At 41.1% G+C, this 27,519-nt stretch overlaps 1 protein-coding gene across 1 annotated transcript; it reads right to left on the bottom strand.

The window, feature by feature from the left end:
• Nucleotides 1-20: 20 nt before the first annotated feature.
• LOC140937665 (uncharacterized) lies at nt 21-27,519 on the bottom strand. The gene is made up of 26 exons (XM_073387224.1): nt 27,421-27,519; nt 26,967-27,005; nt 23,275-23,429; nt 22,335-22,580; nt 21,101-21,256; nt 20,240-20,376; nt 19,551-19,615; nt 18,726-19,005; nt 17,985-18,153; nt 17,384-17,491; nt 16,567-17,015; nt 16,033-16,139; nt 15,309-15,616; nt 14,444-14,793; nt 13,970-14,152; nt 13,475-13,541; nt 9,359-13,044; nt 8,654-9,004; nt 7,764-8,113; nt 6,635-7,051; nt 5,938-6,167; nt 5,554-5,707; nt 4,617-4,935; nt 3,752-3,949; nt 1,332-1,677; nt 21-702 (listed from the first exon to the last, which is right to left on the bottom strand). The coding sequence occupies exons 1-25, from the start codon at nt 27,479-27,481 to the stop codon at nt 1,338-1,340; spliced, it is 8,925 nt and encodes a 2,974-aa protein (XP_073243325.1). The 5' UTR covers nt 27,482-27,519; the 3' UTR covers nt 21-702; nt 1,332-1,337.

Genomic DNA, 27,519 nt, shown 5'->3' with positions numbered 1-27,519 from the left:
GAGTTACTGACAACCAAAGGTGAATGCCTCAAGTAAGTTTAATGTTATACCTCTAACAAAATGAATAACCCCATCTAAGATCACATTGAACAGCTCGATCCCTCTCTATACTTATATCAGCCCGGCAAAGTGTCCGGTTGGAACTTCCTCTTTTTCTCGCAGAGTTTAAAACAACTCTAGTAACTCACATCCGCAATTAAAGCATGTGTTAATCCAGGTTCAAAGGAAGACACCAGTAGATTCTTTTAGCTTCAAAATAATACTTCAATAATGTGAATAGAAAAAAAAAAATAAAAATAATAATAATAATAATGTGAATAGTTCAACAAGCAATAGCGCATGCAAAATTCCGTAAATTGTTTTCAGTAAATAGCGCAAACAAGGGCAGCTTAACAAGAACAAAACGTGGCAGAAACCTAACTTTTTGTTCTAACGTAACTATTTGAAGCAGATGATGGTAAGCAAGGAAAGCCTCAACGCCAAAAAGTTTATAGTAGCAGATGCTGCAATGTAGCGGAAAGAAATAGACAAATCTAAAAGCAACAACAACAACAACAACAGTAACAAAGTATAAAAATTTTTCGAAGGAAATATGGCTATTGTGTCCCGCTCTAACTAAACGATACACCTTCTATTGACTATTAATCAGCATTGGTTATGCGTAGGCAGAGGTCAGGTTGAAACCGGGTGAACAACGTATGCCTAAAACAAATAAAAACAAACGAAAGGTTAGAAAGGAGTATTAAAACTACTCTTTTAAATGCTACAAACGTAAAAAAATGCGACCCTCGAATTGTTTAGAAACAACTGAAGATAACCCGTCTATAACACCCAACTCGCACTGTAAATTAGAAATATTTGCTCAATCAGTCTCATTGTGCCAGTTCATCCTGTGGACCCAAGATGTGACGTTTAGCCGATCTCGAAGCCATTTGCGCATAATTTGACCCAGAAGAGCCCTATCAAATACCTGTTAAGAACACTCTGGGCCAGTGACTTTTAAACGCGTAATCTGGTTGAAATTTCGAGTCACTTGACACACATTCCTACTCGATGTGGCCATCATTTGGTTTCCACTACTTTGAACAATGAAATGTTTTGCTGAATTTTCACATTGGCCAGTCTTGGGTGCGAGACGATTACAGGATGTCGTTAAAGGACATCGATCCGTTGAAAGAGGAGAGAAGGAGCAAGCACTCGGAGAGATTCTCAAATGTCTGTTGTCAAAGACCAAAAGGTGTATACCGGAATAGGCACGAAGTTTTCTTTACATGACCCAACCAACGAAACTAACAACTACAAAGGTTACGATTAAAAAAAACCTCTCTTACTTGCTTCTAAAACTGGCAAGACAGCACTGTCTTGCAGATTGTCCTTCCTTTGCCGACCTCATCAGCAATACAACTGCACTCTTTGCAGTGAGTTATATCCTTGTCGATCTGATTTCGAATGCTCTTAAACACTGCTTCCTCCTTCCTGGCTTCCGTTCTGTGCTGCTCTAGTCGGCTTGGAAGCTTCTCAAGCCATTTCAAATTCACGGTGACGCCCTGCGTCTGTTTGACGACTTCCACATACTCGTCGTTCTTAGGCAACTTATCTGACCATTTGGTGGCCTTGTACTCGCCTTTCTTGAGGTACAGCATGTTCAAGGCGTCCACTGCAACTGCTTTTTTGTAGCTGGAAGATAAATAGAAGATGAAAAAAATGATTGAGTAATTACAAATAATCCAGAAAGTTGGAAATAACTTGTTAACCTTCTACAGGGCTCGACTTCGGCCGTTTTATTGAGTCTGGCCTTGGCGCACTTTCCGAACAGCGGCTGATAATCGTGTCCACCCTCGACGCAGAAATTCATGTTCCCGCTATTATACAGAGGAAAAGGTGTGAGTGAAATCAACGCCCCCCAACCCCCACTGCGTTTTGGCTTGAATTCCTAGCGGTTTGCTCTTCAAAGCAATGTTTTTATTTGCATAAAATCTAAGTTTTCAATGAAATCCATGATGACGGCAACGTTGGCAACCACTTTGAATGTCGTCACAGGTCCTCAGCAGTACCATCTGCCATGATATTCATATCAAGTTCACATAGTTTCGCTCAAGTCATAAGTTCACTTTTACCCCTTCTTTTTCAAACAAACAAAACAACTCAAACACAAAACAGACCCACAACCACAAAAACACAAGCACTAAGACTTGAAAAGTCGTTATCAATAGCTACAATTTCTTCCAATGGTGAAAGACGAAGTTAACCCTTTAAGCCCCAAGATCCAAATACAAATTCCCCAGACCGATCTCCATATATTTCTTTTAAGAATAGTTAAGAGAATTTTGTTTAAGATCAAAGTATTCTCCCTTTGGTCATCAATGTAGTAATTCTCATAACCTTTACTCTTGTTGATCTGCTGATGTTGTTAGGAGAAAATTGATGTTGGACACTCCTGGGACCTGAAGGGTTAACACTGGTAACATAAGAGAGTTTTAAATTCGAGAACGCGGACGACTACGAGGACGACATTTAATTTTAAGTTTTCTCGCCTGTTCTCTAGAACAAACACCCCAGAAAGCTTCATTGTACATTTTTTCACCACCAAACTTAGCACGCTTACTTCCGTTGAAGGAGGTTAAGCCCTCTTCCGATAGCTAAATGATAAAATTTCTGCCATTTGACAACTTGTTTTGTCTGTTTTCGCCACCACGACGTCCACCACGACAATAAAACTCGTAGTAGAATGACGACGGCTACCACATTTTCCCGCCAAAATGGCGTTGGTTCGCGCGTGCACTTGACTTGGTATTGGGAAAGTATCGTTCTCGCAGTCGTTCTTGCCTTGAAGACAAGAACCCCATGAGAATTACCAATGGGAATTACCAATCTTACTTTATCTACTTGCATCTCCCCCCCCCCCCCCACCCCCCCCCCCCCCCGCAACCCTTCCACGGGTACATCATAAGTCAACAAACCACATTTTAATTATGACTGTTTTGGTGCTGTGAAAGGTTTGAACCCAGGAGTCTTCTCATAAGTAGGATCCGGGTGAATCCGGGTGTTTTGGTGCGATGGGCCTAGCGGAATGGCCATTTTTTTCTGCAAGTGGGCGGGTTGCTAACACCTTTACGCTGAGATGACTCCTTACAAATGGATTTGTTTAGAGTCATCAGAGTATATCACTGCTATTATCTCAACACCACAATGACAAATTGATAATGAGGCATTCTTTGCCTGGTTAGCCATTGTTTTGTGGTTTTGGATATTTGTATTACGTCATTTGGTGACTGCACCCGTCCGCAAACATCATTGAACCCCCACGAATCTCATAATTCCCAAATTCTCATATCTGTGACGTCACACTTTTTTCTCCATTGGCTTGATGATGTATTGTCATTGACGTTGGTCACTCTAGGGAATTAAAGGCTTAACCATCACTATCCCAGAACAAGTTAGGACGGGATGATTTGTCGCTCTAAGTTTTAAATCTGCGGACAAAATCCTATGGTGTTACCATTCAAATGAAACTTCTTTGGCAAATTTTAAAAGATATTAGGAACATTCTTGAATTTTTCATTGGCTACTGTTAGGAGTAAAATGGTTTTTAAATGTTAAATGTTACGGTGGGACCGAACAGCCTGGCCATACAGAAAAGAAGTAATGAAGTCACAAAAGCTTAATTTGTGAAATTACGGGGTCATCTGTTGGGATACTTTGAAAAACAAGATGAAAAAATACCCTTATTCAAATGTTAGATGCTACTCACCCGAAATCACCAATGACAACAAGTTTGGCGCTAATGCTCTTCAGAGCCTCGGATACTGTAAAGTTGGTAAGGCTGCTGTGGTTAAAACGGGGGCTGTTCGTAACCATGATAATAAGCTTTGTGGCGCCGGGTCTGAATGGATACTCAGATGCTTTCATCAAACCCAAGAAACCATCACTGTCTGGGAATTTTTTGTCGCTAATAACAATTACAACAAGCCTGTTAACTAAACATCCTGTTATTAAATCATATAAAGCTGGCAATAACGGTAAGTCTTTGCTTCACAGAAGATTTATTTGAATGACGAATTATCATAAGGGTTGGCTCGCCATGTTGTCGTAGGGAGTGATGTCCTTTGACAACACGCTTCTTGGTAAGGGCGATCAAAGTTAAGTTTGAATACGCGGTACTTGCCGCGTGCGGTGTTTCTTAACGCGGGAAATTTCATAGTCACCTTCTGATTGGTTGTTCTATTCTAGGCCTCAGAAACCTGAAATAAACATCTCGGTAGCTGTGATGGTCGCTTACTCGGAACGTATTGACCTTTCTATCGATATTTCCGGCAGCAAATTCAGTCCCTAAGCTTATTTTCCTCAAAGGAAGGTAAAAGGCCTCTTCACGCTAGAAAAAGACTCAATGTAGCCTGAAGTATGATGGATCTATGTATAGAGTGTTTTCACTCACGTGGCCAGCATCTATGCAAATTTATTGGAACAACAGAAAGCGTTTGCATTAGAAAAGAGTTGAACTCCCAGAGGATTGGTTGGGACACCAACATGGCCGCCGTTTCATTGTTTTGGGACACCAATATGGCCGCCGTGACGTCATGTGAAAACACTCTATAAGCTCAGCAAAACATTCGCACCTCTTAGCAAACTGCATGTTCATGATGACACTATCCTTGAAGTCCTTGGCGTCAGAGAAGAATTTTCCTTTCACAGTGTGGACATGACCGGGCCTATGCACAGGGGCTTTACCGCTAAATCCGACCAGGCCAAACCGCGGGCTTATCTTGTGATTCTTCATGAAACTGTCGAGATGATCGACCAAAATTGGTAGGCGATGGACCACGTGCTTCATGCCGGGACCTTCGCTGCTAACTAAAACGACATCTACATCACTAGATGGCTCTAGCTTCCAGGTAGAGTTCTTCTTGAACACTCGTCCATTGACATCACATGATGCTGTGGATTACAAAAAGGAGAAATCCAATAATTGGATTTTCTACTAAGGTAATGGGTTTAGTACAACTTTACAACTTTTTCAAACAAACAAACAATAAAACATATTTAATACGAAATGCTTCTACCCGATCGCACAAGTTACCAGAATTTTTTATTGCTTTAAAACAGTATTAGTATTGAACTCTTGGAAACTTCGTAAATTTCCGAAAGAAAAACATTATTTAAGGCATAATGATATTGACGCGTTATCTGTAAACTGATTCTTAGAAAGTGGCCATCGGTCTTAGCTAAAATAATCTTACAAGCGTTTGTAGAAGGGTAATCGGATTACATGAACAGGATTGTAGTCCTACATAGTACTACGATAAATTTCGTATATGCTCACAAAGGGAGGTTCCACTGGTTGAAAGTTCAAATTTAACACATTGAAAGTATACATTTAACTCGAAGTGAAAACGGAAATGATATTTGATAATGATATTTATTTGACTTTCCTATATCTTAGACATGGTTCTAATTTTCGGCCCTGTTAAGGAATAATGAAGGTTTGATTGTCTTGTGAATGTGAAGCCAAAAAATGCAACCTTCATATAAAAAGAAAAACCTAATGGAACTCACAACACTCATCGGGCATGGTAATCTCGATTCCATGACGCTTGCATTCCCGGATGTATGCTGCAGTTACGTTGCAGTGGATAGTCTTCTCTGGGTCTTTAACACCGCAGTCAGTGTAATCTGCAACGCATGCGTCGTTGAAGTCAAGTGGGTTCACCTAAGCAATGGAGAGGAGACAAGGTGAGACTAGGAACGTTAAGGTGGCATTGGGAGGTAACCCTCTTAGTCCAGTTAAAATATTTTGATGTATTGAGGAGAACCGCACGAAAAAAGCCAGTGCAGCAATGCATGCCTTCCGGATTCGGAATTTTGCAAAATAACTGTATGTTAACGAAAAGGGGGCAAAGAAAAGAATATGAAAAAAAGAAGGAGAGGAAAACAGTATACCTTGGAGAAACACTCGCTCAGAGGCGAACTTTCATTCTTGAAAAGCTCACTGCAGCGATTTGTCTTCCTCTCGCAAGGCCGCATTTGTGCTTCTACACTGTTCTCCATTTTGCATTCCTCGCCTCCTGCAACATGCCACGAGTTGACAAAAACTGCAACGCTAGTTCGGTTCTTTCCACTGGGTGAAAGCCAGTCATCGCTTGGTTCACCATTGTTGGTTCCCAGAATGCCTAAAGAGAACACGCTGATTCTTAGCTACACGCTGCACATTTTTGTCTTGGCATTATGACTGCCAGAGTTTCTGGGTGACAAATACTGCTAAGGTAAGTGACTTCTACAGATTTTTACTATGTACATTTTTATACGCCTGGCCTCGCGAGGGGGCAAGATAAAGCGAATTTTGTGTTCCGACTGACCTGACTGGCCAGTGGAATAGGCAGCATGAGCCTGTCTTGGGCCCCTCAGGAATTGTTGCTTTGTTCCAACACGAAAAAATTTCTTGTGGCCATATAATTGTTCTCTGATTGACAACCCTTGAATGGTCACGATGGCTAAATATCGGCCTTGTTCTGTTTTTGCGCAAAATGGAAATAATGCGACATCCAGCTATCTTGTCCTTACACTGAGTCAATACATACTGAATAACTTTCTCTGATAACTGATAGGCATATCGATCTAGATTTTGCGAAGACCTTACCAGCAGTCCTGTTGTGATAGAAACCAGAGACATTATAACTGCAAAGGAAGTGCTCCATATCACATTCAAGAGAGAAGCCGAGGTCGTTGGTCAGGTTGATATATGGCCCATCTCTGACGATGGTAGTATTCTCGAACTGTATGGGCAGCTCGTCGTACACCATTGCATGTAGCATTCTCCTGTCCTTCTCTTCCACAATTCCTTGAGACTTAACCAGGCCGTCTCGGTAAATTCGTACAACAGCATCACGAGTGATGACGGTGATCGAATCCGAGGATGTTAAGATAGTGAAGTTTCCGTCCTTGAAGTCACGTGCCACCAAGAACTGGCATTGGGATGTCTTGATGCCAGGGAAACGGAAGTACCGTTTGTCAAAAGTGTAAACGTGGTGGCGACCAAATGTCATACCGGTCACATCTGGAAGGAAACAAATATATTAGGAAGAGGTGGCGGATGACTGATTACTTCAAGACTACACCATTGTAATTCAGCTTAGACAAAACCTTGTGGCTAAGTTTTGATGAAACTTAAACTTTGACATAGGTGTCCGGACAAGAGTCGGTGAGTAGCTAGCTACATGTAATTGCATTATTAGCTATGCACAGCCATTTGAGATCCCTTATCTTTTTTGTAGTCAAAAAGGCTCGCCTTGATACTAAAAATTGTTTGTAAGGGTGTATTTACGTTTGCATTGGTTGATAGTATTGAGGTAAGTGTTTTTCGTTACCTAGCGTTTTTTTAAGGAAACAGTATAAAGTATATTATTTTCAAATTTTAACCTACTTAAACATACAACAAACAAGAAGAGTGACATACAATCCCGGTCATAATTTGTTGAAGCAGTTCCGGAAAACACAACATATACTTAGTCGTTTCTTCCCTCCGCCTTCCTTAGTGTTGGTTTCACACGTTTGCTTGGGCGTAAACGTCTTCCAAATCAACATTGAAAGGGAAGGGGAGGAAAACCTCGCAAGCGTTTCAAAAATTCTGACCGGGAATGTAGATGTTGGAGTTCTGGGCGGCAATTTGTATCTCGGTTGTCACACTATTCCTAGAAGAAAGGAGTGAGATTGCAAGCGCCGTCGTTACATTTGCGCTTATTCGGACTTAATTTTGCTCTGTGACCTACTTTGTGGCTGAAGCAACTCCACCATATCTTCCGGCTTCAATTCACTAATCGCTTTCAAGGTCCTCAATGTGCTAAGCACCGGAGAAATGGTCCTATTGACATACTCGCGGATTGTCTGGTTGACCCAGCACATGGTGTAGTTCAAGATATGATCAGTGATGTTACACGAGAAATTCATCATATTGAAATAGATGAACTCGGGAAGATGAGCATAGTGACAGATCGTCTCATTTACCAACGAGCCGTTGACAAAGCTGGCTGTTGTGTTGACTACAGTAAGAGTCCAGTTGTAGATTGACAGTGTCCAGTTCATGGTCGTGTTGAAGGTTACGACGGTCAGGTTAGACGTGCTGTTATGAGAGAAAGAAGCAACAACATTACGAAAATTGTCACGATTATTTTGTCCGAGATCACAACCCTTCAGAAAGACTAGCGTTTACTTAAGTAACCTCTCCCACATCTACCCAACTTTGAAATAAAGCTACCATATTTCTACAGTCCCCTCCCATCACTCAATATGTAAAAGATATTATAAGTTTGTTATGTATGTCAAGTCAAAACGTTTGGTCCATGAGGCTCGTAAGGTGAGTAAAGCACTTGCTCGAACAGTACACCTGAACTTAAGTCAAACTTGGTCCTCTTCAGAAACACTTTCTACGAACACTTAACTAACACTGCAATGATTATCATTGGAAGCAAACCTTAACCTTATCTTCCCCTGATCATTAAGGCTGACCGATTGGCACAATACGTGTACCACTCAGAAGTGCTTGACTCTAGTAAACCCTTCTTCCAAATGTTTAGAACATTGTTAAAAATATAACGGCCGTTACTCCTGCTTTTCCCCGGTTTTTTGCCACTTTGTCTATTTTAAAGGCTTTCTCCATTACCTGTTCAAGAATAATTCCGTCATGTTCCTTGTGAAATTCAGGGTCTTGGCCGTAAGGTTCATGTAGGCATTGGTGACATTCAGGAAAAACTGAGTATAGTTTAGTCGCAAGAAGAGAGGATATGTTAAAGTGCTGATCATCGTTTCATTGGTGACAGTGGTATTGGTTGGGAAGTTCCTGAGGAACCAAGCCATCAGGTAAATATTCATCGTTATTGGCCTAGTCGTATAATTCACCAACAGAGGGAAATAGTGCCTCGTGTAGTTTTGCCAGCTGTGGTTTCGCATGATGCTGACTATTTCGAACATGGTCGAGTTCCACTTCTTGAGGGCAGGGCGCATCCATGGCATACTAAAAGAAGAAGAAAAAAAAGAAATGTGAATGTTATATTTTCAAAAAAAAATTGTTTAATTTTGAAGCAGTACAAAAATAAAAAGGCCATTGGTAGATTTTCCTCTGTGTATGGACCTATGCTCACCATAACAATTTCTTCCAACAACATTGGGTTTCTCAGAATATTTCGAAAAAAGCAACTAAGCATTCTCTCAAGTAGTTTGAGAAATACTCAGGTCAAAGACCTGATGTTGTTAGCTATGCTTACCTGGCGGTTTAAAATTTAACGTTGAGTATATCAATTTTAAAACCTTCCCGAAATGAATGACCAATTTTTAGGTATTATGTACGTGTTTATATGGTTTATCTTACCAGTGAGTCCAGTTGCTAAAATGTGTTGTAAGGTTCAGCATTTCCCATGTCTCATTCAGCGGTTTGCTGAAGTTTGTTGAAGTCAGCAACTGCAAAGTCATGTTGAAGAGCTGATGGGTCATATTATAAGTGCGGTTAATGTAAAGCTCAATGATTTCCTGCGTTGTCTTATTAACCGTAACATTAAGGACGTTCACAGTATCATTAAGGACCAAGAGAACAAAGTCAGTCACATTAACGAGTAATTCATGGCTTCTGTTCACACGACAAGCTGTCGTACGCACAGTGATGTTGTAAAGTTCTAGGGTTTTGTTCAAGAGACCCTCGATGGCAGCAAACAAAGTCGTATTAGCTGTATAGTTATGTATCGACAGGCTGATATTGACTGGGTAATGAAGGGCAGGAAGGAGCCACTCCAACGATGTATTACAGATGGTCAAGTTGTGGAGAAGTTCGTAGGTGAAGTTGAACACGCTAATGTTAAACATATCTGTGAAATTCTGCCAGACTGGATACACGACTCCGCCGAGGAAAGAAGAACTGTTCACATAGCCAGTAATATTCACGAGTATTTGCCGGGTGATATTATACAGCATAGGGTGTGTTACATTGAGCAAGTACTCCGTGACATTGTGAGTGAAATTTCTGAAAACCAAGCTAACGTTTAATAGGGTGTCTGTGAAATTGACAGTACCGTTTAGTAACTCGATGGTTAGATTGTGAACGACAGGCAGGTAATCTCTCAGATAGCAATTGACGGTTCTGTTGGCGATTGTCAAATTTCCAAGCTCGCTAACGGTCCAGTTCAACCAGGCGGTAAAGTTCTGAGTGATGTTTCTTCCAAAAATGGTTAGATTGTAAATATAGGTTTCGAAGGTTTGGTCGTACCAAGACACGTTCCTTACCAAGTTCGTGATATTCCCGAGGACGGCTGTGGTATTAACATGATCAGTAAAGTTCTGCAAGATGATGATCAGCTCTTCCGTAATGTTTGCCAAGCTGACATCGCTATTCTGAATACTGAAGGTTGCGTATGCCAGGTTATTGTAGAAGAGAGCGCAGTTGAGTTTGTTGCTGTCATTGTGGAAATACCTGTAGTGATCGGCAGTAACATTTGGTATGCTGCGGGATGTGACGTTTAGAAGATGTCTTGTGAGGTTGAAGAAGTTCTCTGTGATATTCTCTGTGGTGTAGTTCCACACTAGCAGCTCTTGTGTGATGTTCTTTAACACGTACTTAAAGTAGGTTCGAAACGTCGTCATGTTTACTCCATCCAATGTCATATTTAATGTGATATTTGCCAGTTTGGTGGGAATATTGAAGGTGACATTGTTTAAAGCCTGCCAGGAACTTCTCACCGATGTCATATTGAGCACGTCGTGGATGAAGGAGTCTCCCAAGGTCGCTCTACTCCACTCCGTGTAAATCTCAGATCCATTAATCCTGTAAATGGTGTTATTAACGTGCGTTTCGTTATGGGAGAACATTTTCCAAGAATACGTTACGTTCTGTGCCGAGACATTGAAGTACGAAATCTTCTCTGTGGCGTTGATGTAGAAACTGATCGATCCATTGAATGCAGTTTTGTTGAAGTGGTGCCACGTGCTAAGATTGAAGAACGCACTATGGGAAACGTTGCAGGTCCTTGTAACAAACTCGATGGTTCGGTTCCACATTGTCAAGTTGGAGACAACGCTCGAGTTGCTGGCAAATCCTTGCCACAGAAGCGTATGGTTGTAGACAGTGACATTAGCCGAAACATTAATGCTTGAGTTAAAGGTGCCTGAGCAGTTAAAGCTGACAGTCACGTTCGGAAGGATGTCGATAGAGACATTGACGTGGCGAAGTTCCCTGTTCCAAACGATGGTGTGATTCAAAACACTCTCGGATGTGAGGTTGACGAGAGACGTGAGGTTGAACACCTTGCTTGAATTCTGCAAGACACCGACCCAGCTGATTGTTCTGTTAGGTGTGTACAAAGAGATGTTGATAATGTGGTGTAGTAATTCTGCAGTGGTCTTGTTCACCAATGACAACTGGGCTCCGAAGGTTCGGTTCGAGAAGGTGAAATTAAACACGATGTCCTTTTTGGCTGTGGTGTTAAAGAAAGTGAAAGTAAAAGTGTTGTTAACAACAACGCGCGTGCCGTTTCTGACACGGTGCGTGATGTTAATACTGCGGATTTGATCGACCTCATGAAGCAGTTCAGTTGTAAAGAAAGTGTGATTCAGTTCCGCAGTCCAATTGCCCATGGAGAAATTAAAGTGCAGATTCTTGGTCGTGGTGGAGTTAGAGTAAGTGGCAGTGAGATTGAATACCGTTTGGTTGAGATAGGTGCAGTTGACCAGTATTCCTCTAGCAGTGGAATTTTCAAACCACGTAATGTTCACTGTAGCAGTTGTATTCAGGCTGGTTACATTAAAAATCAACGACTTCTGTTCCGTTGTGTTAACGAAGCTTAAGCAAGTAGCCAAGATAGTAAAGTTCGATTGTGTGCCATTATAGTAAGTGCTGTTCAAGCAGATCCCTTTCTCGAGGGTGCTGTTCTTTAAAGAGCCAGACAGGACGATGGAGTGGTTCAAATAAGTTATGTTCAAGCTCACATTTCTAAACAGCTCGTTGTACATCCAGGTAGTGTTCAAAGTGATGGATCTGTTCTGGTGCGTGACATTTAAATGGCAAACCCTGATGCCGCCTGTAGCATTTGTTACAGTCACATTCAGCGAAGACGTCTTGTTAAGCACGGTGACGTTGCAGTAATAAACCGTGAGGTTCCTCTCCGTGGAGTTTATATACGCCTTGTAGCAGGACAACACCTGAGTGCCATTGCTAGAAACGTTGACATGGGTCCTGTACTCGTTGGTGGTGTTCACGTAGGTGACGTTGATGGTCATGTTGTTGTTCAGGATCGGTGTGCTCCAGACTGGGCAACTCACGTTCCAAGTCACATTAGTGCTCTGGGCTGTCATGTTATGCAGCCCACGTAGAAACAGCGTCAGGTTCAATGGGCGATACGTAACGTTTAGAGTTACGTTCCCTGTCATGTTACCATTGAGGTTGAGGGTGGTGTTGAGGTATAAAGCAGAAATGGTTGCATTGTCTGTAGTATTTCTTACAGTGGTATTGGTCTCCAAGTGCCACAAATGAGTGTCATTCTGAACGAAGAAAGAATGGCAAAGAGATCGGTTGAAAAGAGTCACGTTAAGCGCAAGACCATACTTGATCTTGTGAGTAAGGTGACACTTGCGGTGGAAGTAGAACGCGGTCAAATTGCTAGTCACATTCACAGTGATGTTCACAGCCTGGGAAATGGGTACTCGGATGAAGTCGATCGAGGTCGCGTTTTCTTGGTGGGTTCCTACGCTGATGTTGAAACGATGCTGCTGTTCCGTTCGGTTAACGGTGACGTTGCAGTAGTATTTGCGCTCGAAGGATGCTCCAGGAGTGCTGATTGCGAGGATCGTCTTGTTCGTGTATTCGTCCAGTTTGGTGTTGTTGAATTCAAGTTTGAAGTGGGTCAGCAATGGGTCTGTTTTGTTAAGGTAAATGGAGAAGTTCGCAGGGCCGGTGAGTGGGAAAAACGGAGTAGTTTTGTTGTACCAAGCCACTGGAATAGAGATGTTCGAGCAGAGGTTCAGACCAAAAAGTCTGGTGCTATTGAAGACGTCTGTGGTGCATATGCCAGTCTTAGGAGAGAAAGAAAAGCAAAGTGATCATTATTATTTTGGCAATGTTTTTGGGTGGTAAAAAGTAAATGGTATTTTGAACGAAAGAGATTTTAGAGGGTGTGGGAGGAAAACGAAAATCACAGAAATTACAACTGACTAATCTCAATAACTGTATAGACAGGTTTTCATGTGATAACGTTGGCTTCCCCCAAGCCAACATAAGCACGGAAAGTCGCAAGCGAGCAAGTCAACTCTGGTTCTACACTTTATCTCTAGCAGCTAAGCTGACTGCCAAACTGGCAAACTGGCATGAGAGGTTTTAATAATATGAGCGTCTAAAAACAAAGCAACAAACCGGTTGACTACACAGAAACATATAGTTATCTTGAACAATACAAGTGATTTAAAACTGATACAAACGTGAAAATGTAAAGTTGCAAGCACATACCGTGTTGCGATGTTCAACACCAAGAATTGGGGTTTTAACGTCATCAATGTGATGGAAAAGAGCAGTTCTGCAACAAAATTAAGAATACCTTGTGGTTAACGTATAAATAGTTACGCAGCTGAAGAATGACCGTCGTCAACTTTTGATAAAAGAATGTCTGCAATGCCCAAGACAAACCAGACACCGTGACAAATGTCCACAAGTGTTATCATTAGCTAGCTGAATTGTACGGATACTGTGTATATAATTATATCTCCTCCATGTCCTGTTAAATGACACTTTTTTGGATAAGTAAGAAATGACATTGTATACAGTACATTTTATGACAGTAAACAAGTACACAATTTGACTCTTACATCAGGGCATCAGTAAAATTTTAATAATTAAAAAAGAAACAAAAAGGAAAAACAGGAAACAAAACGAATCTCCGGCGAATAAAACACAATATTAGAAATGATGTTACTTCATTTAGGTAAAACCGTAGTTTAATCTTACGTGATGTTTAAGATTTCTTGTGGTTTTTCAGTGACATTGATATGTGACTTTAGTCCATCTTTCTCATTGTAAGTCACATTGCCTTGCATCTCGGTCGAGGTGGAGATGGACTCATTCAGCAGTACACCAGAAGAGCAGTGGAAAGCATCCAAAGTAAGCTTACCAGAAAGTACGATGGCAGCGCTAAAGAGAGAAACAAACAGAAAACAATATACCTCTACTTGTCCTCTGCCTTTCTTACGTGCCATTAATTGTTGAAACTTTTTACTTGATAGGTATTTGTTTGCCAGGACAAGTCCTAAGTGAACACCCCCCCCCCCCCCAAAAAAAGAAAACATTATATCTTCCTCTCCTTAAAAAGCGATGGTAATTCAGTTATTTCTCACATTTACAAAAAGGTAATTTCGAGGAAAGGCGTCGAGAAAGCAACTGCACAGCACACGTAGATCAATGAGGCATTTCTTCAGGCATTACCTTGGTTTAATGGTTCCCTTGACAACTGCACTCTTCTTTCCCCAAAACATATTCAAGAAATCAGCTTTACCCTGCACGTGCATGCTGCTGACAACTGTGCCATTGAGACTAAGGTTTAGCGGTATTCCAAGGCCAGTTGGAACGACATAACTTTCCTCCAAAAACAAAACGCTCTTCGTGTAGGTTTTGTCGATTCCTCGAGAAAGGGTTCTTAGTAAATCAATAATATCGGCCAGCGGTATATCATCCTCCTCAAGCCATTGAAGGTCTTTCAAAGTGAATAGATTGAGTTCGCCACCAAAGAGTTTCATGGACAGCAGAGCGCTTGGAGTCATGGTCCGCAGATTAACCTGTACATTACGCAAAATATCACTGCTTGTAAGATTTGCTGAAGTGCAAAATGTAGTTCACTTTTCTTTTTCTCTCTATTTGGTTCAATTTGTTAGGGTTTTTTGGCCTTGGGGACAAAATACGTAAGCGTGACTTAACAAATATCGATAACACTATTTAGATTTGTCCAAAGAAGAAAGTGGTCTTTTGAATACAACAGTATAAACATTTAACTGAAAACTAACGCGCTGCTCATTGCCGTCGGACGTGTTACAAAGTTGTTCAAGGTAGAATCTTTGATGCCTGTGTACGGACACCACCATCACCCAGTTAATAAAAGCTATTGTGAGCACCATCCCTTGTTTGTGTTTCGCTTCCTTGCGCAACTACAGCCGAATCTTAGTTGCCAAATAATACATCAATACGGCAACATTAAAACTTATGATTCTCACCCGACTACCTCGTTTCCAGGGCCCTCTCCTACTCGTCCCCTGGGGACGAGTAGGAGAGGACCTTGGGAACGGTTGACTCTCACCTTATTATCTAGGGATTCAAAATCAAGGACGTTGTCTGTACTCCTCTTTTCCAAGTTCTTAATTACGTTTTCCTGTTCCTCCGGTGTTCGCACAAGTCCCCGGATGTGGTTATCGGGAAAGTACCCTTTATGTCCAAATAGTTTTTCCCAGATGATCTCTAGTCCTTCAAGCCGCGTACTGGTCTCCACAACAGGAAAGGCTCCACCCCACAAGTCAAGAGTAACGTTCAGTTCTGCGCTTCGGGGTAAGAGGCTTTCGGGGTGATAGAAGACGTGGCTTTCCGTACTGAATCCAAGATTGCTTTCCTCTGTAGAAGAGTAAGGACGGGATTACAAATACACGGCAATAGGTCATAGAGCAGCAAGAAAACGTTAAAAAAGTAATAGAATGGTTAACAAAGGAAAGCGGGATCTGTGAGCATCCCCGGTAGATGCAAGGAGCATAGGTGTGTGTGTAGCACGTGACTCCGCACGCGAGTGCACTCGAGCTGTCATTGATGATTGAGCCATAGAACAAGTTCTTACTTAACGTACATGTACACGATAAAAATGTGTCGCAAACGTGATGTGGTCGAGTGCGGACGTCGTAAGTATGCGAAGGTTCGACTATGAGATATAACATTACTACCGTAACAAAAACAATTTCTTTCTTTCCGCACTCAAAGAGTAAAACAAAAGACAAAATGAGTCTAAAAACATATTTTCCAGTGTTCCAGAAACGTACCATTTAAATAACTCCTTTGTATAAAACGGGACTTGAATGATGTGATGTTGAATTCACGAAGAGGAGTTTTACGCTCCTTCAAAGCGCTCTTGATCATTTCACCAAGTCTAAAGGAAAGAAAGGGGGGGAAGTAGGAAAGATTAATTATGGAAAAGACCACGAAAGTTCAAACTTTACGTTTTTGACCCTAAATGAAACGCAGACCTTCCACATTAATAGTTTTCTCCTTTATCACGGAGCATGGGTCAGGAAAAAGCTGTCTTTCTCTCGTTTTCAGGATTTATTTAAAGTCAACTAAGGAGGGCTTCCTCACCAAAGCAAAACACCTTTCATGTTCTCTTAACGGAGTGTTTCAGCTGGCAAAAAGGACGCATTCCTGGATTTGAGTGGCCACAAAGACTCTACAGTGAAACCAGTGGCCTAAGACTTAGAGTTCTGCTTGAGCGTTGAACACTTTGACTTCACTTTCTGATCCTTAAGAGTGGCGATAATGGACATTTTTGTTCTATTTGTTTAGTGGTGCTATGCGCCTACCTTTTTCCGCACGTAGGCTCAACAGACTCGTTCATCTGCTTGAGATGGGAGAACACAAAAGCGCCAACTTGAGTGTTGACTTCTTCGTCCAGCACCTCTGCTACATACTTCACTATAAGCTCAGAGGGATGCATCATCAAGGCCAGGTACGCCTGCAGCCGAATCTCTGGGTCCTTTCTGTAATCACCAAACACCTCTCTCCTCAAAATTTTCTGCGTTACCGCGCAGAAGGGGAGGCGTCGGATGGTTTCTATAGCAACCACGGAAACATTGAGATAATTAGCACCCTGTGAGCATTCCACAAGCTTGACTGGTTTGGATCTCATGCGCCCAGCGTTGCCGATAGCCTTAAGGCTTATAATGAGGTCATCAACCGTATCAGGAGTAGCATCGCAGTGTTTTGGGAGTTGCTTCTCAAGAAAGTCTACTGCATCCATGACCTCAGTGTCCTAAGAAGAAATTCGCAAAATGGTGAATCAAAGTTATTTTTGCGAAATTGTCGACGCCTTTGTGAAATTGTCAAAACGAAATATAGTGTAAAAAGCTTTTTATACGTCATTCGGTAGTCAGTTTGGATGGGTAGATTATTATTGTACTTGCTTAATAGGGTAAAGCTAAGTTTCTAAGCTTCCGTGCATAAAATTTGGAAATGACAATTCGGCAGGCTCTTTCACGCACGCTTCGTACAACTTTCGTCAGCCTTCTGATAGTTCTTTATCTGTTCTCAGAATGATCTCCTATACAGTCTTCAGTAAAAGAAAATACTAAAGAAAACGAACTTTAAATTTTAATTTACATTCACTTTACCAAAACTTACAGATTTACTTGTGCATTTCTGTGGCTCCTGATCGCAAAACTTTCTAATCATGGTACCCAGAGACAGCAACATAGTCTTGGGCAAATCCTTCTTTTGTTCCAGCAGATCCTAAACAGACATGCCATCAAAGTCAATGTAGTGTTAAGCATTCGAAATTCATTTACAACTGAATGAAGCTATGCGAGGGACTTTTTTAAAAGTGAAAGGAAAAAAATTTTACTTTTTCAATTCGACAAACAATCGTAAAGACAAGTAATGTAGCTCCAACTTTTGACATGTGAAGTGACTTATCAAATTAAACCTCTTCGCCAGCAAGTAAAACGTGGAACTAACCTTGCTTAGTCCCTTGGCTAAATTAGCTCGGCCTGTCACCCGTGCAGGGACTGGGCAAGAACTAACCGCAACTCTTCTGTATTTTATGATATAAAATTTGAGGTTTAAGAAAAAGGCACTCTAGGGAAAGTGTTTACTTTCAAGTAATACATCGTTTTAATTACAGTTTTTCTTAGTTGATCCGAATGTGGTTTTCCAGTCCGTCTATGGACGAGGGAAAGAGGCTGTGAAAGAAGAAACTACTATGAACACTGAAGTACAAACTTACTAAAACTTCGATGAAGAGCATCGGCGATGGTTTGCGGACTGCACTCATGCCAGACAATAAGGCGGTCACGTCTTCAGGTTGTACTTGATCATAGTCCCGGATTGCCTCGATAACATATTGCATACACTGCACAGTCCCGCATTGAGTGATAGCGTCAATCACGTACGACCTGAAATAAGGGAAGACATGCAGTGACTTTATTTCATTTCCTGACAGGCATATCCTGATAAAATTGTTTCTTTTTTCCCTTTTTTCTTGGGTCTACAACACGCCGTACAGCACATGAATAAATATGGCAAAGGCAGTGTCACATTTAAAAACTGATATAACTAACGCAATCGTCACTATTCTTTGCGCAGTGACCACCACCTTAAAGCCATCAAAACGCTAAGGATACACTCACCAGGGCGATAATATTCCACCTAGACTTACCCAAAAACGTTTAGTTATTGCAATGGAAATAAATAGCTCTAAGGCAAAAAACATTATGCAATCATATGATTGGCCTATTGGAATATGTTAAGATTGGCAGTGAAAGAGTAAAAGCAAGTTTAAACCTAAACGTTCTCGAGCAAACTATAGATCTCTCCGTCACCCGTGCTTATTTCATTTTGTGCGTGGCAGGCGTTGAATGGGGTAGTGCAGAAAAGGACAAAATGGCGAGGGAATTCTCCCCTCTCTGTCCCCCTTTTTGCGCCTTCCACGCAGACTGGTGTCTTTTAGGATCACACAGAAACTTACTGGGCTTTCTTGCACTGCTTGTCTGTGAGAACTGTTTCAAGGTCATCGCAGTTGTAAAATGTAGTCCACATGTCCCTCAGCGCACTCCTATCCAGTTTCCGGATCGCGAAAACAAGGTTGGTGAACTTGATTGCAGTGATAGGTTTGCTTTCGTTGATGGGAAGGACCGTGACCAACTCTTCGAGCAAAGCTTTTGCGTGCTGAGAATTCTCGTTAACTATTTCGGATACCTCGTCTTTCCGGACGCTTTGCTCGTATAAGAGGCATGACTTCCGATGCTCTGTTGAATAAAGATAAGGTCAAAGACCTGAACTGGTTCGAAAAGCCCATTAGCTCCTGGAAATTTTACCTTTGAAGCTACAATGTAGTCGAGACGTTTTCTTGTCACCATCAGGACCCAAAACGCTGTTTATAAGTCGAGCACTTCGCGGTCTATATAGTTGGGTTTATTGATTTCGCTTTTATCCTTTGTTGGGCATTTACTAGGCTTCCCTTTGGTAAAAAAAGGTGTTGGAAAACTTTCAGAATCGTAGGATTATACGAAATCTAGTGCACGTGGGTTCTGGAACAAGAAATGTGTTGGATGTGTCGAGTCAACTTTACACGTCTTGGGTGTGTGTGCGTGTGTGTTTTTCTCCGAGCTATTTGACTGAGCTGTGTTATTTCGGGTGAAAAATCTCTTAACCCCTGCAAAGTTTGATATCAAAGTTCTCTGTGACGTTAAAACTCATGACGCAACAAGCGCTTCAAAAAGGACGTGGATTCGCACCTTACAGGCGGGTGAATGGGTTATTGTTACTATAAGACTAATAGTTTTATTCCTACCGGTCCAGTCGGGGCTCGAGAAAAAATTCGAGTTCCACTCTTCATCTTCTAACGTCAAATTCATCCTGCAATTACATTTACCATTATCAAATAGATACATTGCTAAACTGTACAGTCATTGAATATCAAGGCAGTATCAGTAATGAAATTAGAACATGTTTGCAACTCTCAATCCCTTTCCTCTTAAGAAAATACTGAAGATTAAATTATTAAGTAAATATGAAAACCGTTCATAAATCTTTCCATCTCTTCGCCATCTTTTCTTCAGCCCGTAGTTCGAGGAGGCCTAACCTCTCAAAAGCTCCTACAGTTTCTGTTGGGTCTCCTCGCTACTTTTTTTTCTACTTTTCCTATATTATTTGCAATTTCTATTATTGTGTGGCAAATAAAATGAAATAAAAATAAAGAAAGAAGGATTTGAAAAGCGTTACACTAAGTATGCTTGCGTAACAATCGTTGTTACGCCAGCTCCCGATGAAACGCAACAAACTGAGGATGATATTTTATATAACGAATCCCCGCATAACGGACCACATTTCTAAACCCAGTTATAAACGTACCCTAGTTACAGTGATATATCTGAAGTTCCAATGTGCTAACGTGTAGCACTGATGAAACAGGGATAATCAAGCCATCTCACTAACAACTGTAATGCTACGCGAATTTAAAGCGTCACAATAAACACTTACGTGACATTAGTCATGACACCAGCATCCTTATAGCTGAAAGGTCTCAGGAGATGAATTTCATTACATTCTACGGTCTTTACGTGGGAGTTTACAATGTAACGGCAGAAGCTGGTCGAGTTAAGGGGACCTTGAATGGTCTAAAAAACGAAAGTGGGAGTGCTTAATTAGAAACAAGTCATCAACTTTTGCTTTCTAAAACAAAGAATTAGTAGAGCTATTTACTCTTAGCTTTGTACTCTTATCTGATCTTCAGACACAGAGAAATGAAAAACAAGAGGCTCGGCAAGTTTCAAACACTAGACCCGTCACCGTCAAGGTGTTTGTATGTAGAAAGCTTTTACATGACGTCACGATAGCCATATTGGTGTACACAAAACAGTGAAAAGGTGGCCATGTTGGTTTACCAAATCAGTCATGTGGGGCTTGACCTCTATTTTCATGTAAAAACTTTCTTGAGTCCGGGAAATTTGTATAGCTACTGTTCACGTAAGTGAGTCCCATATTCAAGCCAATTGATATAACTTTACACCGCTTAGATGAAAGGCTAATCTTCAGAATTGCACGTTTTGATCCATGTTGAAGGTCAGTTGAAGAGAATCACACCTAGTAAAATTCCTTAACGCCCCACAGGTTACAAAAACTGGGATTTAACAGTTAAAAAAACAGTAGATTTAATGCAGGCTTCCGCAAAAAATAAAGTCACAACAACCACTTCAAGTAAAAAGCACTGAAACAGTTCAGGGGCCAAACCAGGGAACTGGAGAGAGAGTTTACCCAAGGAGGGTCCTTTCGTACATATGTTAAAGGGTTAAAATGAGTTGGAGATTGAAGGGATAATTATAAAGGGGACTGAGTACTTACTGAGTTCACGTTGTAAGGGACTGGGTTGAGCTTGGTGATGTTGTGCGTTCGGTTGGTGCATTGAGATAGATTCTTGATCTTGAGGATTTCTTTGTCTCCCTCGTCAGATTCCCTGATAATCTTCAATTCAGTTGAGCAGTTACCGGATACATCAACCTGAGAGACAAAACAGGGCTCGTTTATTTGCCTACTTATCAGTGCAAATGGAACAAACGCATGGTTACCAGTACTCAGTGAAATAAGTTATCACACTAGACCTCTTTACAGTGCGCCTACTCCAACTGGGGCACCTGGAAGAAGATTATCCAATCACAACGGGTTTTGAAAACAAAAGATTCTCAAGTTTTCTTTTGAAACGAACCAATAACATTCAAGGTTCAACCATGTAACCGTTAAAAACTTTAAAACCCTTTGAACTTACATGACCTCACAGGACAGCATCCATGTGCGTTATTGGTCCGTTCGCAAAACAACTTGAGAATCTTTTGTTTTCAAAAACCGTTATTGGATAATCTTCTTCCAAGTACCCCGCTTTGAGTAGTCGCACTGTAAAAAAGGTTTGAGCCTAACTGACTTGAAAAACCTGACGGGTTAACGGGCTACAGGTCACTGCACATGAAGTCCTAAGAAGACTTTGCTGGCATTTGACAATCCCTTTGTTTCCACCTTTGCTTATTTGGAAAAAACCCGACAGTGCGACCACTTATATGGAAGACAGCCAGACGGGAATCCTTGCGGATTTTTTAGGGGGGTTTCCAACAGTCAGAACTGGCCAGTCGAACCATGGCTGGACCAGTCATTTTGACGATGAAATAGGCCTTTTCCACGAGTTTTTGATGAAAAATCGTCTCCTTCGTGCATACTACTTAGGATTTGACTGATATGGCCGAATAATTTTGATTGAAAGTGAAATTCTTATTACGACGGGAATGGTCTGGCAGGTAGGTTCTGACAAATGGAGGGCACCGTTAAAAAATCCTTTCTTAGTAGTAGGTACACCTAGAGAAGTGCGTTCCCCTAGGTACTGGGCATTCTACTGCCTTCAGCATGCAAAATCAGACTCGTACCCAGTCGCTTCTCTGTATTCGCGCTGTGATTAGTGGAGGAAAGGGAGGCTCCTTCCCAAGCGCCTTTGCGCGCATCAAGTTGCCTTACCATATTCCTTGGCCACTGGCTACGATTCTGATGAAAAATTCTAGCAATGACATGTGTTCACAAGAAAATGATCAAGTACCTCTGTGAAAACTTTTTGCTGTTCCTCTACGGACTGCAGCTGAAGAGCACTTAAAATGCCACGTTTGATGTTTGTTACGTACAGAGGCTCGGAGATATGTGGCCCTACGACCTCGAAGCGGCGGTTGTTTTCCGTAAACAACAAACTGTTTGCCTCCACATCCTTCTTGAAGCTCTCCTGGTTTGGAGATGGCTGAAATTTGGTCTCATTACCAGGTGTAGCCTCCAATAATTTCACCTCAGATACCTGTGAAAGGATATGATGCAGCTGTCAAAACTTATTACGAAATTATCTTCTCATGTTTTATATTCCAGCTCTTCAAGGACTTCAAGGTGAAATGATGCGTGATTATATCGGACCATTGCGCCAGTAACAAATGACGGATCAAATAATGGCTTCAATCAGCCATGCTAGTATAAAACAGACTTTATCGACTGCGGTATTTTCTTACGTTTTCGTGCAAACCTCACAGCATAGTCTATGACAAAGAAAACTATATGCTAAGGCACCAAAGAAAAAATTATTAATTATTATACAACAATTCTTAGCTCAAGTTATAAAGGAACGTACATTTCACAAGCTGCGTCAAATGTTCCTAGCTTCGGGTCACTGTCAATGTTTTGAAAATATCTAGATCATGCTTAACTAAGTTAAACCTTATTTGTTATTTCAGATCTGAAATGACTGCAAGAAAGCTTCATATGGCCGCGTCAGGATATGTCCTATAGTGGACTATACGGGGATGAAGGCTCTCAGGCAACAAGAAATGCCGTTTACTTGTGGTTTATTAGGGTCTCAAAGAGGCGCGCCTGATTCAAGTACTTTAATTTAATCAATAAAAAAGCGAGATAACGTCAGCTACAAGTTAGCTTAAACGTGTTTATGGGCATATAAAGGGTAACATTAAAGACTAAACTAACAAAGCTGAAAACATACAAACCCTGAGTATACGCTGGCACGAATAAGAGGCCTCGATCTCACATTTAGCCTCGATCCTAAGACCAGTGGTCTCATTGGTTGTCCCAGTTACGCCAGTCAGGCTGGTAGCAACATAACGATAGATGTACCTGGTGTTAGGAAAAAACCGCGTCTGGCCTGGAAAGGAAAAAAAATGACGTAAAGGTGAAGAAACAGAGCAAGCCAGAGCGTCTAGATTGTTTAAAAGATGTGAAATAAAAGATGAGAAATACAACACCGAAAGAAGGTAAGTTAACTTTTATTCAAAAATTAGCGGTTTTTTTTTAATTAAATCACTGATTAAATCAGTCGCCATCCGTATAACCTTTGTAATCTTCGACCTGACTGTGTAACAAAACACCTCACATATGTTTGCAAGCTCATACATATGCATCAGAAGCATATAAGCATACAATCCTCCCGTTGAACGACTTTGTAACAACACACCTCACAAATGTTGTTACTGGTTTTTATCGCCTATTGTCTTCTAAATCGAGCTTGGGGCGCCTGCGTTTGAATGGAAGCACATCACACATTCCGAAAAGTTTAAAATGACACATAATCTCTCCATAATGTGGTCTAGCGGTAAAAGCTTTAACCCTTTCAGTTAGTCCAAGAGTGACCAGCATCAGTTTTCTCCCAACAATATCAAGACATAATAAAGAGGAAAGGTAATGAGAATTACTGAAATGATCTTCTTAGGGAAATTCTAGTTCGGAGAAAACACCTGGTTAACCAAGTTGTTGCATGACATTGGGATAAGATGACAATAAAAAATGAAAAGATTCTCAATATCCCATGTACCTGGTTATAGGAAATTAACGCTCTATGAAAGTAAGGTATTGGAAATTAACGCAACTTAAATTAACGCGAATTTAGTGGAAAACGACTTTCAATAAAAGAAAATTAACGCGAAAGAGAGGGAAACATTTTAAAGTGAAGGGAATTAACGCGACGTCTAAGACAACAGGAACGAAGATTAAACCGGTAAAACCCGAAACGGAAACTTTGTTCGTGATTCTTCCCTTAAACGTTAAGCGAAGAAATCTGGCCACTTCAAGTTCTTAACAATTTCACTGTTTCTGGAGGATCTCCAACCTAATAAAATAGTCATTTTTCTTAGGTGTCAAGTACGTCAGAATTTATTGAGAATTTGGGGTCAAAAACATGGAAATTGAGGTCGCGGAAATTAACGCTATGCTTAATTAACGTCGATGAAATTAACGTTTACAGAAATTAACGCGACTAAAATTAGCGCGAATTATTGAACTTCGCGTAAATTCCATGAAGCGTTAATTTCCTATAATAAGGTAATAGTTCTTTTTGCAGTTAAGACGTTCAAACTAAAGGTTAAACACAAGACACGTAAACATTTTCTTGAATATATTCCGAGGGAGGCCTGACAACCGAAGAGTGGAAAACCAAAGAATCTGGACGCGATTCCGGCTGGTAGCAGGGTTAAAGGCTCCTGCAAGTAGCCAGTAGTGCGTAACCAGTTTTTTAAGTTTTGAAACACAACTCAAATTTCAAACTCACACGGAAAACTGGCTTCCCATGTTCTCCACAGAAGTGGCCCGTTGTTCTATCTGATGTATAACTTGTGCATATCAGTGAGTTGAGATTGATCTGCCTAGTTTTGACCTCTCGAAGTGGGAGAGTGAGAGGGCTTTGGACAGGCTATTATTAGTAAACGCTGTTGCCGGCATGGCTTATATAAGGGATCGGAGTACCCGACCTCCTTGCCCTCTCCATTTCCTCTTCAAAAGTATCATAAAAGCAACGAAAATGAACCAAAATTTTAGAAAGAATGAAAATGGGACGCAGGTCCCCCTTCCCTCAAGTCAAGGATGAAGGCCGCGCACAAGGACCAAAATGCACCGCCTATCCACGAATGTTTTTCTTTGGGGGATAAACATATTCCGCCTTTTATCCAAGAGCGCAGCTGCCATTTATCCGTGCTAGATGACTTCGTTGTTCTTGGTAAAATGCAGCCGGATGTGGATTGTGTTTTTAATCGTGTTGTTTTACACGATAAGCCGGATGACCTTGACTTTATAGAATAACGGACGTCAAACGAAGGTTTCGCGGTGTTTTCAAAAGGTTGCCCCTCCCCCAACACTCCCCCAAAACGATTAGTTTTTTTTCGTAAAGGGTTTTTTATTTTTTAGTTCGCTTGTTTTAAACTGTAGACGAATCTTTACGCCGCAACACATAATCAAAGCCAGATCGCTTATGGATGCTCGGAAGAGAAAAGAAACGAATAGCAAACACATCGAAGCTTTATTTTGAGATTAACGTTTGATCTATTTTGAGAAAATGGAAGTAAACGTCGAGGGCTCAAAGATTTGCAAGCCTTTTAGTGACCTTGAATACCAAAGGATAGCATTTCAACTGAAATGAAAATATAGATCTGCTTTTTATCCACTAATATCTCAAATCCGTTTACCACCTGTAATAGCACACTGAATTTTTCACGTGAACCACACGAACCTTGTTCTGCATTGTCATCCAGCGAGCAAGGTAAAACCAGCTTTATCCGCAACAAAAGGACCGGAAATCTCAATTAACAAAGTCCTTTTTCATTAAAGAGATGATCAAGTGAATGAGGGAGGTATTAATTGATAATGGTAGCATGCACGAACGCATGGGTGATAAGAGGTGTTCACGTGCGTACTACATAGCATTCAATGTAGGGGGTCGGGAATAGGATGGCCTTTACTAACCTCGGAAGTCCAAGCTTTCGAGGTGATCGCGAAAAAATTCCTAACGGAAAGGGGCTCTTCTCCATTTTCAACCGGTAAAGGATTTAAAAAGTTACATCGCATGTTTGAATCGACTATCGCTTTGCAACCGGGTAAAGATTTTTATCCTTGTAATCGAACACTCTTTAGTAGAACAATAGAAATGGAGTGTGGTTATGGTAGACAATGAGCAAAGCTTTTTTGGAACAAAAAGGGAGATTGAGAGATAAACCGCAATTGTAACGAAAACCGAGTGATAGAGGATCTTTGAAAATACGATTTGCCTGCTTTTGCTGGAGGTTTTCGCAAAGTTACCTCTCAAACTGTTATTCCACTGAAAAATGCCTTTGGTATTTAAAACTTGCCCTTCGGACAGCACGATAGCAAGAATGGAATCAAAACCCTTTTTTACCCTTCTTAAAAATCAGAGGTGCAAGAGCAATTAATGACGTTTTTTTACAGAATATTTCAGCTCATCCATTTTCTATTAAAAACCTTTCTAACTGCCTCGCAGAGAAATGATCGTGTGCAGGTAAACCAGGTTAAAGAAAACTGAGTTCTACAGGGAAAACAAAATCGATGGGTGGTTAAAAAAGCCCGGGGGAGAATCCGCATATGAAAGGGGTGGGGAAGCTCGTCGGAAATTTTTAATTAAACCCCTAAAGGAGACCCATCTGGGCGTGCCCAAAGCTGTTTTTGGCCCCTAAAAGAGACCATGTTAAAACACAGACAATAAATATATTTTTATTTCATTTCGCGTTCAATCCTAAACGAAATCTTCACTGCAAAATATGATGGCGTTTTGCCCAGAACACCCTAAGTGAGACCAACAACCGAAATTTACACCCCTAAGCGAGACGACGAGCATCCCCACCCTTTTCATATGCGGAGTCCCCCCCCCCCCCAGGAAAAAGGTCACAACTATTTTTCGTACCTGTCTCGCAGTTCTCCTCAGAGTTTCTCCTGACAGGAACTGCAAAGAAAATCATTTTCATTTGGAACATCAAGGGAAAGTGCTATTAAGTTAATAGTTTCTAGAACACATAGTGAGAAAATGGCTCTTCCCTGTGCAGTCCAAACTTTGCATAACGCAGAAATTGAACACCACTGACGTTGGGAACGAAGCGGAAAATTTTTGCCAAACATTTAATCTTTTTTCAAGGTGACAACAATTTACACCTTGGAATTAGCTTTTAACTTGTTTTCTCCGCAAAAAACAAAAGAAAAAAAGAAAATTTACTTGCTGAGCAAAATGTCACTACCGCGCACCGTCAACATTGGTTATAGCTATTTTAAAAGACCTGGAAGTCTTTGCAGTAAAACAATGGCAAGTACCGATTAAATACATTTCTGAAGAAAAAAAAATGAAAGACAGGGATTGGTCTTACCGGCCAGCACACTGCCAACAAAAACGCAAGCTAACAATAGCTTCATTTCGCCTGATATCATCCAGATCGATGCTTCTGTAGTCTCTGAATGAGCTACTG

The sequence above is a fragment of the Porites lutea genome, chromosome 5, assembly GCF_958299795.1.
Source record: "Porites lutea chromosome 5, jaPorLute2.1, whole genome shotgun sequence".
Lineage (NCBI taxonomy): Eukaryota > Metazoa > Cnidaria > Anthozoa > Scleractinia > Poritidae > Porites > Porites lutea.
The sequence above is the reverse complement of the archived record's forward strand: the minus strand, read 5'-3'. Positions and strand labels throughout refer to the sequence as shown.

What these genes read in the sequence shown, in the direction of transcription:
- LOC140937665 (XM_073387224.1), bottom strand. Translation starts at nt 27,481, where the DNA reads ATGATATCAGGCGAAATGAAGCTATTGTTAGCTTGCGTTTTTGTTGGC. An exon ending in TGTTGGCAGTGTGCTGGCCG is followed by an intron (nt 27,006 to 27,420) that starts GTAAGACCAATC and finishes TTTTCTTTGCAG; the next exon opens with TTCCTGTCAGGAGAAACTCT. An exon ending in ACAAAGGAGTTATTTAAATG is followed by an intron (nt 15,617 to 16,032) that starts GTACGTTTCTGG and finishes ACTCTTCTACAG; the next exon opens with AGGAAAGCAATCTTGGATTC.